We start from the raw sequence: 14,715 nt of genomic DNA, 5'->3' as shown, positions 1-14,715 counted from the left end.
ATTAGAATTTGAGTGCTGCTCTTTCCCCTTTCGAGGGGGTAGAAAGGTAGTCACTTTTCCTCTTGCGGGAGGGTAGAAAGGTGAATCTCTTCGTCTTTAAAATGCGGTGGAAGAGATGAATATCTTCGTCTTTAAAAGGCAGTGAAAGAGATGAGTCTCTTCGTCCATGAGGGCAGTGGAAGAGATGGGTCTCTTCGTCCATGATGGACGGTGGAAGGGACTGAGATTCGAGTCTTGTTCTTTCCTCTTTCGAGGAGTAGAAAGGTAGTCACCTTTCCTCTTGCGAGAGGGTAGAAAGGTGGATCTCGCCGTCTTTAAGTGGCGGTGGAAGAGATAAGTCTCTTAGTCCTGGAGGGGCGGTGGAAGGGACTGAGATTCGAGTGCTACTTTTTCCTCTTGCGAGAGGGTATAAAGGGATGGAGGTCTCGCCCGAAGGGTTTCGACTCATGTTGAGTTTAGTGTTGGGGTGAACAATTGGGAACATGGGAGACAGGTCCAAAACTGCGGATGAGGACCACTAGAATCATCTTGTTTTGATAAACAAGAATGATACGATGAAGTATGAAAGTTGACATACATTTATAATGATAGTTGGATAGACACGAGTTGCCTTAAATTGACATATGGTGTAGAGCTAATGGGCTTAACATGTTTAAGGGAATATAGGTGTGGTTATCGCATTGGTTGTTATAGTGTTATTATGAATTGATGTTGTTTGGTGTGATGGAATTGTAATAAGGACTTAACTATTGTGATATAAATGTTATATTGGTGATTTGGTGTTCATTTTGGTATTATTATGAATGCATTGATCAATTTATGATAATGTTGTAAGGGGAGATAAATCTATATGGTTGTGATTGTAGATGTTGTGTATTTCCTAGATCACGTTATTTGGTTTAAATAGTGGAGTTTTTGGTGGTGTAACTTATGCATGAGGGGTAAAGTTCTCTACCACTATAGGCGTGGTTCTTTAGGTGTGTTGCTTTACTCATGGGTGATTTGGGTAGTAACAAATCAATTATCTTAAGTGTGATCGATCATCACAGTGCATTTTGGTGAAAAATGGCGTATTTGATGAAGAATGGACGTGCCAAGCCTAAGGAGCTATGAAACATGATGATAATCAGATATTGAGGTTAATGGTTATGTTTAGGGTCAGTTTGACTTGTGGTTGAGAGTGGAGCATGAGTGAGTATTGGGATGTACTTGAGTATGTGATTGATGAGCATGAGAGTGAATGATAAGTCTACTTGTTGTATCTCGTAAATCCTGGTTCTATCTACGGATAAGTGTTTCCTTTTGTCTTGTGTGCATTGGAAGGAGATGATCTGTAGGGGAGGCTACAAATGTCCTATAGGGGAGGCTACAAGTGGGTTGTAGGAGTGGCTACAGTCGGTGAGGTAGGGTACAAAAGTGAGAAGAACTCTTTCCACTATGATATTATGGTACAGTGATGATCGCAGTGTTGTTTTTTATTGGGATAGTCATGAGTGTGGTGTATCTATGACGATGATGCTCCAAGGAATGGTATATTGATAGTGATGGGATTATGTGGTGTAAACAACATATGAGCTGGTGAACGAATAGAGTGCAGTCTAGATATGTGATGATCGAGGATCGGGGTTCGAGGATTTAGTAATTTATCGTGATTGATTGTTGGGTTAGAGGTTTAGGAATCCTTTTATTATTACTTTTATGTAAGAGGTGTTTGATTATTGTTGATATAATCAGTATGTATATATCTTATTATTATGATTGCTTTATCGGTAAGTTACTCATACATGTTTGTGTTTGTGTATGTGAATGCGATGATTGTATAATGTGTGATGTTATAGGGAGTAGATAATGCTACAGATGAAGATAAAGCATGATAGATCCATGAGATGATGAGGGACAAACTCAGGGTTTTATTTAAGGCTATTGCAATTGAGTTTTTAAGACAATGTAATTGGAGTTATTTTATTTTCTTCCTAATTTCGGTTTTCTTTAAATAATGCAATTGAACAAGTATTTTCAAACTATTATGCAATGTAAAATTAAATGCCGAGGTTTTTGAAAATACGTTTCCGTACTATAAGAAAGTTTTAAAAATTACCAGTTTTTGTAATAACCCGTGACACCCTGAAATTTGGGGCGTTACAGTGATGATTCTGTAGGAATCCATTTAAATTAACCTGTAGACACACTAAAATTTTTATAGTAACAAGCCTTTGACCAATATGATTGCAGTAAAAGCATGCTAGAGATGAGAGTTTACTAATGTTAATGAACTTTCTAATCTTAATTTACTGTCTTTACCGATATAGCCAATTCCTGACTTGTTTAGTACACTTATTTGTGATCCAAATAAGGCTTCAAGGTTAGTGAATTTAGACAAAGTGTTCATAAAGGTACTTAATTTCAAAATCTTAAAAAAAATAAAATAAAACAATGCTTAAATAAGTAAGAAAATTTTGAAAATATTTTTTCTCAATTTCTATAAAAGTATTAAAAATACTTTTTATCTTAATCATTGTTATTTACGGCATTTTCTAAAAACGAAAACATGATGAAGATTGTATTACGAGAAGTAAATGAAATTGTAACTTTATTATTGATCATCCAAACTTGGGACAAAAGTCATAATAATTTCTCATCACACAGTGGGGAGACCAAACCTCACCGTACACTTTATTACATTAATATGTGATAAAAAGAACAAACACATGTAGTAAAGACACAAGGCTGTGGTTGAAATTTGAGAGAAACACAAGCAGCAATAGTGAGTGAAGAATGATTGATCAATTGGTGGGAGGAGTTACGGTGCTGACAAAAAAGTCCTCGTCAATTTTTTCATCATGGCAGCACTGGAAGGTGGTGAGCACGTGCATGTTGCGGCGACACTCAGGGCACGTGAGCCTCTCTGGGATTCTCCCCATTGCATGAGAGAATTCAAATCTGCAGCAAGGACTAACAACGGAATGAACTTTGTCATAGTGATTCTTAAAAGCTGGTTCAAACCCTTCCCTGTCAGCATCATCTTTCCACACGGAATCAAACTCCACCAGGGTTCGGAACCCGGTTGTGGCATGCCCATTTACCACAACGTGAGACCCTCTTGCCAGAACAAACCATCCTCCCTGTTTGTCATAGCTCAGAAGCTTCTTGATTTCCTGCATCACATGGTCGTCGTCATCGGTCTGCTTCAGTTGAAGCTTGGAGAACAGCATACTCTGAAGACGGGTCCAGAAGAACCATATCATGCTCTGCTCTGACCAATATTGAGTGTTCAGTTTATCACGAATTATTGTGTCGATGATTTTCTGCACTTGCTCCCTTTTATTGCTTTTCCCAACATATACCATCTCTAAGGGTATTTGTGTAGCCATTGCAACCCTGCGGGCTTCCTTCACAAATCTTCTTACCCATTCAGGATCATCCCCCCCAAACAAGAAAATGTATTTTCCATCCTTAATCTGCGCAATCAGAAATTGGCATTTGTTATTTTTCTTAACATTAGTAACACATTCTACATTATTCTCTAAACTCGTTAAATAGAGCGAGACCCATTTCATGTAGTTAACATGGATAAATTTAGTTAATATACAGTGTTTCAGAAAACATAGTAAGTGCATTGACCGCAGTGTGCTGTCATAACTACACATAGTAACATTTCATTTCTCCACCTGAATTAGTGGCCATACTTGACATTTTTCCTGTTAAAATTTGATTGGCTCATTTAGTCCTGTACTATTTTAATCATTGAGATAGCAGCATTATGCTTTTGGATTGGAACTGTGGTGTTAAGCCTTTCATGACATTCCTAAGGAAAGGCTGAATTATATATATATATATATATATATTTACACACACACACACACATATATGCTAGTAGAAAAACAACAACTCGACCTCATGAGTGGTAAAAAGGAGAAAAAAAGTGTATTGATTGTCAGAATATATGCTTACCCAGTTCAAAATTTCTTGATCAATGCCATCTACTAGCAATTCAAGTCTCCAGGTCTCTTCCTTCCATAGAGCTTCTTCTCTAGAACTTGTGAAAGGGTAGGCAGCACTTCCCCAAATCCACATCATGTGAATAGCATTGGGGCAAGAAACTCTCCCTTGTGGATCCAAAACCACAAGAATTGGCTTATTCTTGTACTTCCATTCGCTCTGGATGAACCAGATGACTGGCTTGCCTATCAAAGATGGATGATACACTGAGTACCATGACATGTTTTCTTGCAGACTCTCAAACTGTTTTTTCTTTGGTTCTGTCCATTCCGAGTTTGGATCCACAATTGGGATCCAAACCAATTCATATCTACTCTCCATTCTCGGTGCATGAGCCTTCGATTCGTTGTAGATCTGTTCAAGAATCAGAAGCTCATCGGTGGAGATCTCCATGCCTGAAAATAGAAGCAGCACATTCTTCCTTCTCAATGGCTCAAGGCTAACCTGTTTGTTTCCATTGATTATTCAAAGATTAGCATCACCAACACAGCTTCTCATAATACTGATGCATATTGTAGGTAGGTACTGTGTTAGAAAATCAAACCCTTTTCTTGGTAACACCGTCATATAGAGGTAGAATATCATCCTGTGCATAAATGAGAGCTTTGAGAACCTTCATGTTGTCAGTGTGGGGTTTTGAAAACAAATCTCGCAGCATTTGGTAAGCTTCAGTATCCATCTTTTTCCCTACATTGAATGATGATATTAAATTAGTTGGCTAGCTAACGAGTTACACTGTTTTAACTGTTTCCTATCTAAAAAAGTTTACTTACAAAACAGTAAAACCAACTTATATTGTTTTCTGTTGTCACTATTTCCTATACGAAATTTTGAAAGTAGGAAATAAAGTAAAAGCAATGTAACCCTTCTGTAATTAAAAATGAAAGTACAAAATATGCCAAAAGTGGCCTACCAATATGTTCGTGGCAACTATTTAGCAGCTGCCTGAGATGGTGAATTATGTTTTTGAGCTTGAAAATCAAAGTAGATAGCTCCCAAGCATCAGTGGATGTGAATATCCTGAAACAGTGTTTTTGGTATATTATTTGTGTCTGTGATATTAAACAAAATCCTGACATAGGTATGTATCTAAAACACGGTGTTGGAGATGGAACCTCTTCATACATATGACCATTCATTTATAAAGAGAATTCAAAATGCTGAGCATGGATGTTCTAAGAAGCATGAAAAACTTGACAATGATTGGAAAACATACTCATAGCCAAGGGTAGTGAGGCTGGTAATTTGAGCTGCGCAAGCCACAATACTTCTGATGGTCCAGTACGAAGCAACTGGGATATAGTTGTAGGCAGTGGTGTAGGCTGTTATGTCTTGCGTAATATATTGAGATGGCAGATCATGGAAGTCTATGACACACTTGGTCACCTCAACTATGATTCTAACTAGATCATTAAGAGTATCAAACCGTGGTTTTAGAGAGCTTGCATGCTCCATGATACTAGGTAGTTGCTTCAGAATTGCCATTGATTTGGCTAGCTGGTTCTTATCATGAATTTGGGCCAGCAGCCAAAATTCACCATACGTTAGAGCAAAAGCAGCTAAGGTCAGCACTATTTTCACATCCCACTTGAAGATTGTAAGCATGTCAAATATTCCAACTGTTGTGGAGTGTGCATCACCACCGAGAGTCTTGCAGGAAATCTGAAATTTCATGTTGGTTTTGATATTGTTAATTTGTTCCATTGATGCAAAGACTCCCTTATGTCAGTCTCTCAAAATATAGGGTGATTTTTGTTTTGGTTCCCCCAAATTCACTGGAACTTATTTTGCTCCCTCAAAATTGAAAAGTTAAGATTTTAATCCTGAACATTAAATTTGAGGGAGTAAATTGTAAAACTGTTCTTTTGTCCTTCAAATTTAATTTTTAGAGACTAAAACCATATTTTACTAAATTTGGAAGATTAGAATGAACCTATTTTAATCTGAGGGACTGAAAACGGGTTTACCCCAAATTTCAGAGGCTGAAACATAATTAAACCTTGATGGAAATTATGCATGCAGACATGTTCCAGCTATGACAGCCATGACCCAAACATGAGGAAAATAAGGTTTCGAGAGTATACTGCAATTAAATATTTTTTAATTGTTAAAAACATTTTCCTAAATATAATATATCCGTTTTAGAAATTATGAACAGAATATATCAGGTAGTAGCTCAAACTCTTGTGATAGCCATGTTAACATTAATGTTTAGGATATTTTTCTATCACCTCACAGGAAATCCTATCAATCTTAGCAGATAGAGCCTCTATTGTTTGGCCAGGATGGTAGCTTCTGTCTTCCACATGATCAACACGACCAAGGGCACCCTGAAAGATGTACAGGTTAATCAGAAAATAGGAAAAAAAAAACTCAAACAAAACATCATATTAATTAAAACCAAGCATTAAATATATGATAACCCTCAAATTTGTAAAATACATTTTAGTCCCTAAACAACGAGAGAATGAAATGATTATTTATTTTTTATCAGCATCATACCGTTGTAGCACCTTCAGAACTCAAGGTGGAACGTATTAGAACATCCTCAACTATTTGGAGAAGGGGCCTGACATCATATTCAATCCCCTCAGGGTTATGCTCTGCCACTATTTTCTTCACCAAAACGCTGTCATCAGATATTGCAGCTGCAGGCAGCATTCTTCCACCTTTTATAAGTTGTTGCATAGCACCCAACTTGCCAATGCTATTCATTGTGGCTACAGAAAACAAAATGCAGATGAAGAACTCTAGCTTTGAGGCAAGAAAGAGGTGATAAGGCTTATGTTAGTTGCGTTTCAAGTGCAATGTGATAGGCCTACATATAATAACGCATCGAAAGGAATAACCCCGCCTGAAACAACTTCCTTTCTTTCCTCGTAATTTAGTTTTTGGGACTCCAAGAGAGAGGAAGGAAGCTTTAAAGGCTTAAGCTTCTTTTGTCTCTTGTCCGCTGTCTCTATGTCTTCACTTTAGTATATGTGATAACCTCTGCAGTGTGACAAGACAACATAACTGTCGCATCTAAACTCTTTTAGTGTTTTAGGCAATGAAAGAAACTTCAACACGGTCTCTGAAATTAGTGTAATGTACATTAGGGAATAGTCCTACAATAGTATGTACTATTTTAAGGTGTAAGTATATTTGAAATGTGTAAAGTATACATGGAATAATGATGTAGACGAAATATTCAATGATAAGTAGATCCCCAAGACCATGCTGCAAGTAATCGGGGTAAGTAGATGAACTAGATTTAGATGTTTGGAATCTTTGTTTGGACTTTATTAGGCGGCAACACACAAAGAGAAACAACCGTATTCTAACCATGGTGGTCAGTAGAAAACTTGTTGAAGGCCGTTGGTATGGTATGCTTCCTTGCTTTGTTCCGGTTTTTCCTTGCAACTCAGATCAGAATATTTTACGCCACAATCCCTAGGTAGAAATTAACCCGCAATAAATAAATAATAACTGCGTTAAATTCTTAGTCTCAGCATGAATGGTCCCTTTTTACTTGGTAAAGAGATTAGTAAAAATATTACATTAAAAAGAATACTTTAAAATCAAAGATGGTTTTTTCTTTTACCCTTTATTTACACATTTTGAACAGAAGAAAATAGAAAGGAGAGGAAATAAAAAACTATATATAAATATTATTTTTTTCTTATACCAGTTGTTTGGTAAGAAAAACAAAAAATGAGAATAGTTATTTTTAAGTTTAAGTGTATGGATTAGCTAAGCTATATAAGAAATTAAGATAAGCATTGCTTCATCTTAACGTCCTCTCCTTTTCTTTTTACCTCTTTCCCTCTATTTTCTTTTACTTTTACGTTCTCTATATCCGTCATGGAATTCTAAGGCTTTGGGAATGATATTTTGAGGTTACATAGAATCAAATTGTATGTTTTTTTATTCTTAATGTGATATATATATATATATATATATATATATATATATATATATATATATATATATATATATATATATATATATATATATATATATATATATATATGTTTCATATCCTAGTCTAGTAAACCTAATGATTTTTATATTCTATCAAGTTAGTATGGTTTTTACGATAACAATATTATGAGTCAAAGGATTTTCAATTTTAATTGAGAACTCATTTTGGTTAAATTTCGTATCTTTCATGTGATGGATGAATTTTTGTAAATAATTCAAAAATTACTTTGATGAAAGGTCTTTAACTAAAATTAATTAAAAAATCACTTTAGTTAATTAGTTCTTTACTTGATAAAAAATTTAAAAAAATATACATAATTATAAATAATAATGTTTAATTGAGAAGCTACAGTTAATCTAAAAAGTTGTTACTTTTAATCATAATATTATCTTACTGAATTTGAGAACGAGAACAAATTTAAGAAGTTAATTTGATTAATTTGAAATCTAAAATAATAATTAATTTAACATAATAATTGGATAACCAACTAGACATCATAATTACGAAAAGAGAGTAGAATTACGTATTTAATTATTATTGTTTAAGTCATTATATTTTTATTTGTTATTTATTTAATCTTTTTTATTTATTAACTATTTTGCTATTAATTGTTACTTTTATCTTCTTTTTTGCTTTATTTCTTTTGTTGGTTTAAAACCTTCCCCTTTACTTTGTATATATTTCTAACACCTAATTTTACACTTTTGTAAAAGTTATTATGAGTGAAGTTCTTGTATCAGATTTCTTGGAAAACGACTTAGGTTAACTAGAAATCCATAAATGAAATGCATGTGGAGCGAATTGATGGATGAAAGAGTTGTATTACTCATCAAGTATAGCATAGGTAATTAATTGTATTTCCAAAATGGTTTTGAAATATTACTTTGACTCGATTAAGTGGTTGTGTAACACTCTTCACTTCTAAACTATAAAACCTTCAATAACTTAAAAAAAACATCTAATACCTTCACTAAATATTGAACAACAAAAAAAAATACTTTATTTAATCGTTATAAAAAAATTTAAAATCATTCGTAAACAACTTTAATCTGATTCCAAATTTTCATATACTTTTTCAAAATTGTAATTAAAAAACATAAACTATTGTTCCAAATTCATTTCAAAATTCCCCAAAAGATTTCTCAACGTGCATCCTCATTCTAAGCATCTCCAACATCGTTTGTAACAACATTTTTTTTCGTATAACAACATGAGTTATATGATCATTGAACAAACACAAATAAATAAGAGTGAGTTAACTAGTAAAACAATACAAGATAATAAACAATAACCATACTCACCTACACTACTCAAATAACCAATTCCATCTCAAAAAATAAAACCGCATCCATGAAATTCACCAAGTCATATTATCACCAAGTAATATCCAACCAATATGTTTCTTCCTCTCCGTAACCTATTATCACTTTGTCTAACCCAGCCTAGCACAAAGTAGAAAGATAACACGACAACATAGCATAACAACATGGCTACTTACTAAAACAACATCGCAATGCACTAAAACAACATGACAATGTATTAAACAACTCCACATTGTACTCAAGCATCATGGCATCATATAAAACACCATGACATCATATTCAAAAAAACATGACAACATAAAATCACAACACGACAACAATACAAAACAACATGGTTTTGATCAAGGAGCATGGTTAACACTAAGAATAGCCCAGACTACGGTAAAGCAGTACGATTCAAGCCTAAAAGTAGGGTTCAACCTTGATTAGCACAGATAAAAAAATAAAACAACATAGTTTCAATGTAGACAACTCGATTTCTAACCCTGACATCATGGTTCCTATATAGAAACTAAACACATTAAATTTTAAACATATGTTTTAAACTTGGAACAACACAACTTAAATGAAGCACAACTCGGTTTTTGATATACCAGCTCTACACCATATCTAACACCATAGATCAGACAACAAAACCCACATACTACTGATAGCATTTATCATAAAGTCAAGAAGTATATTCCAAAATTTCCACAATAGTCATACATCATGTAATAATTCATATACCTACGAAAAATACATTCTCATGCAATAAACCATATTGCCACGTCAACTTTACCCCAAGAAAGTTATCAAGACCCAAAAGAACATTAACTGGTTTAATTAAAATCATAAAAGGATCCCCCCACATACACTTAACCATGGACCACAATGGCATACCCCTTAGTTATGGCCAAGCACTTTGAAGAGGAGTTGAAGTCATATGTGGAAGATGGACCTAAACTCTCTCTCTCTCTTAGGCTATCTTGGGCCATAATGAAGCTTCTAGTAGAGTGAGAATAATTTTGGGCCTTGTATTTTGGGCCAAGTAGTATATGATTTAATTGGGCTTTGTATTATGGGCTTAGTGATGTAGGATATATTTTGGGCCTTGTATTTTTGGGCTAAGTAGAATAGGGTTAAGACCACTCAAGTCAACAAAGGGCCAAGGCCCAATGTTGACCAAAGTGGGACATGAATTTTGGGTTTGTTAACCAAGGTTTCATTTAACTTGGTGGACAAGGAGGGGTGGGCCATCCATGCCATGTGTCACCTTCCCTTTGGAGAGTTTTTCCTCATAGTTAATGACCACATGTCACTCTAGGAATGGAGAGGACTCTAGAGCAACCTAAGTGGCCTCCTCTAGCCACCTTTCTCCAAGAGTTGGCTCAACCTCTCTTAGAGAATCATCAACATCACCTTCATCACCATAAACCACAAAAAACTGTGAGCTTAGCTGTCATTTCTACTAACTTTCGCAAACACTCACCCTTCACCCTTCACCATGGCTTTCTCTTCTAGCTTTGGCCCAATCTAGCTAAGGAGATTTCCATGACTTCCTAAACCAATCACGAACCAAAGAAAGCATGGTACACCACAACATTTGACAATACACACATTAACAGAAAATTAACAAGATGAAACGAGAGCATTCACCCCAAAAATTTCTTAATAACACAATAATTACAAAATTGATTAACGTGAAATAAACCATGCTTCACGAACATTTCATGACAACACCAAAGCATCATCACTAACAAAAGAATGTTCCAACATCATGTAAAATAAAAGGAAGACAACTCAGATTGTAATATAACAACATTGTTTGCTGCAACCTACACAACTAATGCAATCATCAACACATAAAACAAGTATAAGGATAACTCCTCTTACCTTGGTTTCCACTACTTCTTATCCTTGATCAGAAAATGCTCTTCTAAAATAGCCACAAGCTCTCACGAACCTTCAACACGAATACTATTTTTCTCTCACGACACACTCACATTTCTACCTCTTTTTCACAATTTCTAGGGTTTCTATCTCAATATATCTTAAATAAAAGGCACGTCTAACCCTAATTCGAGAGTGTCTAGGTTTATCCCTTAAGCCTTGGTAAAGCCCATTATTACAAAATAAACACAAAATAAAATATATTTTCAATTCTGATTAATCCCTAAATTAGATATTCCAATCTAAGAAATCTCACGTTCATACATTAACTTTCCCTTCCTAGGTTTCCTTAGGTTCAAATAATATAAATAAATAAAAGAAAAAAAACATTTTTATGTACACAACAAGAATCAAACACATGACTTCTAACCCATAACAAAGAGCTCTAACCGACTATTCTACAATTTGCTTCTATATAACTTATCTTTTCTTATTTTAATTAAAGACATCCTCCCCCACCACTTTTCTAGGTATTTTATTTTTCTTAGGTCTTACGGGTTGTTTATTTTGAAACAACTTCAATATATTCAATTTGGATCTAATTAATGGAAATGTTAAATAAATTTTATTTAACATGATTTAAGTAAACATGTGATCACTTGGATCCAAGCTTTAATGGATTTTATCGTGTAAATAACTTGCGAATTTATGAGCTTCTAACTCTAACAAGCTTGCATATTTTTATAGATTTGAGCTTTAACGAGTAATTTACAAATATTTGTGGATTTAAGCTTTAACCAATAGCTTGTTAATGTTTGTGGATTCGAGCTTTATAAATATGTGTCATGGTTAAACACTTAAGTAGTTTATGGATATGTGTCCATCTGAACTTAGTGAACATGTGTAATGGGTAAATGCTAAAGTAGTTGGCATATGTGTGTTTATTCGAGCTTAGTAAATATGTGTTATGGAAAACACTCAAGTAGTTGACGAATGTGTCATTATCTAAGCTTTATAAATATACATTACAAGTGAACACTCAAGTAGCTAATAAATGTTTGTCCATTCAAACTTAGTGAATATGGGTTATGGGTGAATGCTTAAATAGCTAGAGAACGTGTGACCTTTCGTGCCTAGTGTGTCCATCTGATGGCAATTCCCCTAGCCATGGCTAAACACACTCAAGAAGAGTTGGAGTCATTTGTGGAAGGTGGACTTATGCTCTTATCATCATGTGTAAGACCCCAGGAAAAGGTGGTAATTATGGAATAATGTGGTTACGAGAATTTGACCTTATTGTTTGTTAATTGGTGTTTGATGATTAGATGTTTTCTAGAATTATAATTATTATGTTTATTATTATTTTTGATTAGGTGAAACACATGATTGATATGTTGTTATTTAGATGATTTTTGTGGTATGTGTCAGAGCGGTGCAACGAAATGGTTAGTGTGTACAACAAACCAAGAGGGGGTGAATTGGTTTATCGCAAATCGTTCTTATAATAATTTTCTCATAAATATAAAATTTTCCTTAAAACAATTTAAACAAATATAAAGAGTAAGGAAGAGAACAAACTATTTTAGGTACCCAATCTAGTTGGATCATAAAGATCCTACATCTAGTTTGGATCATAAAGATCCTACATCTAGTTGTTAATCCAAGGATATTTCCCTTGTTGTTGTCACCATATGTGACATAACCTTGTCCTTTCTTTCGAAAGTATGTAAATTTCTTGATATCACCTGTCATGTGCCTTGAGCAACCATTATCAAGGCACCACATGGACTTCCTGAATTTAGAACTCATCTGCAAAGTAGAAAGAGAACAAACTATTTTAGGTACCCAATCATTAGGTCCTTTGGGTTAGTTAGACAAATATTTTAAATTATTTTATAACCCAAGTAAGCTTTCCACAAGGAATACCATAATGTTTTATCTTGCATTTATTTGATGTATGATCCTTATTCATGCAATAGAAACAAGTAGCAACATTTGGTTTCCTATTATTTTTAGTTCCATGTTCTACCCAAATTTTATGGGTTCTATTATTTTAATTTTATAATTATAGTCATAATAGTAATTCCGATTATATCTAGAAACATATTTTATTTTATTTTTATAATTATAATTATATTTAGGAATATTTTAAATTTTATTACCATAATTACAATCGTAGTAATTATAATTATTTTTTGGAACATGTTTAACAACCTTTTTTATTTTTGAATTATTTCTACATTTAGCGTTGGTTGTTTTATTTAGAGACATCTTTTTATTTAAATAAGAAATACATTTTTCATTTTTAGCATATTTACCTTTCTCATAATATAAAATTTTATTTTTCAAATCTTTATTTTCTTCATGAACTTTTTCATGATTTGATTTTAATTCTTTAAGTTCTTTCTTTAATTTCTAATGAGCATTATCTAATTTCTTTGATTCAAATACTAATTCCTTATATGTGTCAAACAATTCACTTTCACTATAATATGAAATTTCAGAGTCGCTAGAGATACTTATTTGATTTTCCGAGATGTCATCACCAGCCATTAGACATATGTTGGCTTGCTCATCAGAGTTGTTTGAGCTTGTTGTAGAATCATTATCTTTCTCCCAAGAAATATATTCCTTCTTTTTCTTGAAGAACTTCTTTTGGCCTCTTTCTTCACCCTTCTTTGAATTTGGAGAATTTGCCTTCATGTGTCATTTTTCACCGTAGTCATAACAATGATAATTTTGCAAAGATTCCTTGTTTTCCTTCTTTTTACCTTTGAATCTTCTTCTTCCTTTGAGCTTTATGAACTTATTAAATTTCTTAACGAAGAGACTCATTTTTCTCATCTTCTTCAGAGTCTTCTTCTTCTTTGAAACTTTTATCAAGATTTGCTTTAAACGTCAAAGTCTTTTTCTTTTTCTTTTTCTTTTTTTTTCATCCTCATTCAATCTCTCAAGATTTTTCTTCACACTAACCCGACAATTTATGATTCAATTCGATTATGAGATATTAGGAAGAAATTGAAATTTAATAATTTTAATTCATCAAGATAGAAAGAATAGTGTTATCTGTTGATTCAAATATGTTCTATTTGTCATGTCTAATTAATGTGTTCTTTACTAATCATTGTCAAAAATCTTGAACCAAATAAATTTTTATATTATTGGTTTTTTACACATTCATACAATAATCTCAAAAACATTGGATAAAGTAACATATAAGACAATAAAATCATTAAATGTCACAATATGATTATTTGAATGAAAAGATTTTTTTTATAGAATGTGCCTCATTCAAACTTTGCTCAAAAAATTTCTCGTTAGACATAAAAGCTAAGGTAAGAAAAAAACGTACATCATTTTTATTCATAATTCAACTATAGCACATTGTCATAACATTTATGGTCAAAGAACAATTTTATCTAAACCACTTAGTGAGTGTCAAATATTTTTATAAAATTTGGTTCAAGTTTCTTAAGGTTAATTATGAGGCTCTCAAGAATCTATGAGTTGTCTCCCAATGAGAAAGCTTTAAGTTTAATGAAAACACACAAAAAAAAATCA

At 33.4% G+C, this 14,715-nt stretch overlaps 1 protein-coding gene across 1 annotated transcript; it reads right to left on the bottom strand.

The window, feature by feature from the left end:
- Nucleotides 1-2,573: 2,573 nt before the first annotated feature.
- On the bottom strand, nt 2,574-6,950 carry LOC108327817 (protein SIEVE ELEMENT OCCLUSION B). Its single transcript, XM_052873516.1, has 7 exons — nt 6,502-6,950; nt 6,231-6,329; nt 5,216-5,661; nt 4,913-5,019; nt 4,544-4,686; nt 3,952-4,443; nt 2,574-3,458 (listed from the first exon to the last, which is right to left on the bottom strand). The coding sequence occupies exons 1-7, from the start codon at nt 6,712-6,714 to the stop codon at nt 2,784-2,786; spliced, it is 2,175 nt and encodes a 724-aa protein (XP_052729476.1). The 5' UTR covers nt 6,715-6,950; the 3' UTR covers nt 2,574-2,783.
- Nucleotides 6,951-14,715: the final 7,765 nt, after the last annotated feature.

This window comes from Vigna angularis, chromosome 2 (genome assembly GCF_016808095.1).
Source record: "Vigna angularis cultivar LongXiaoDou No.4 chromosome 2, ASM1680809v1, whole genome shotgun sequence".
NCBI lineage: Eukaryota > Viridiplantae > Streptophyta > Magnoliopsida > Fabales > Fabaceae > Vigna > Vigna angularis.
The sequence above is the reverse complement of the archived record's forward strand: the minus strand, read 5'-3'. Positions and strand labels throughout refer to the sequence as shown.

Coding starts and splice junctions, on each gene's coding strand:
- LOC108327817 (XM_052873516.1), bottom strand. CDS start 6,714: ATGAATAGCATTGGCAAGTTGGGTGCTATGCAACAACTTATAAAAGGT. Junction 5,020..5,215: donor CTCACTACCCTTGGCTATGA/GTATGTTTTCCA, acceptor ACACTGTTTCAG/GATATTCACATCCACTGATG. Junction 4,444..4,543: donor ACGGTGTTACCAAGAAAAGG/GTTTGATTTTCT, acceptor GGAAACAAACAG/GTTAGCCTTGAGCCATTGAG.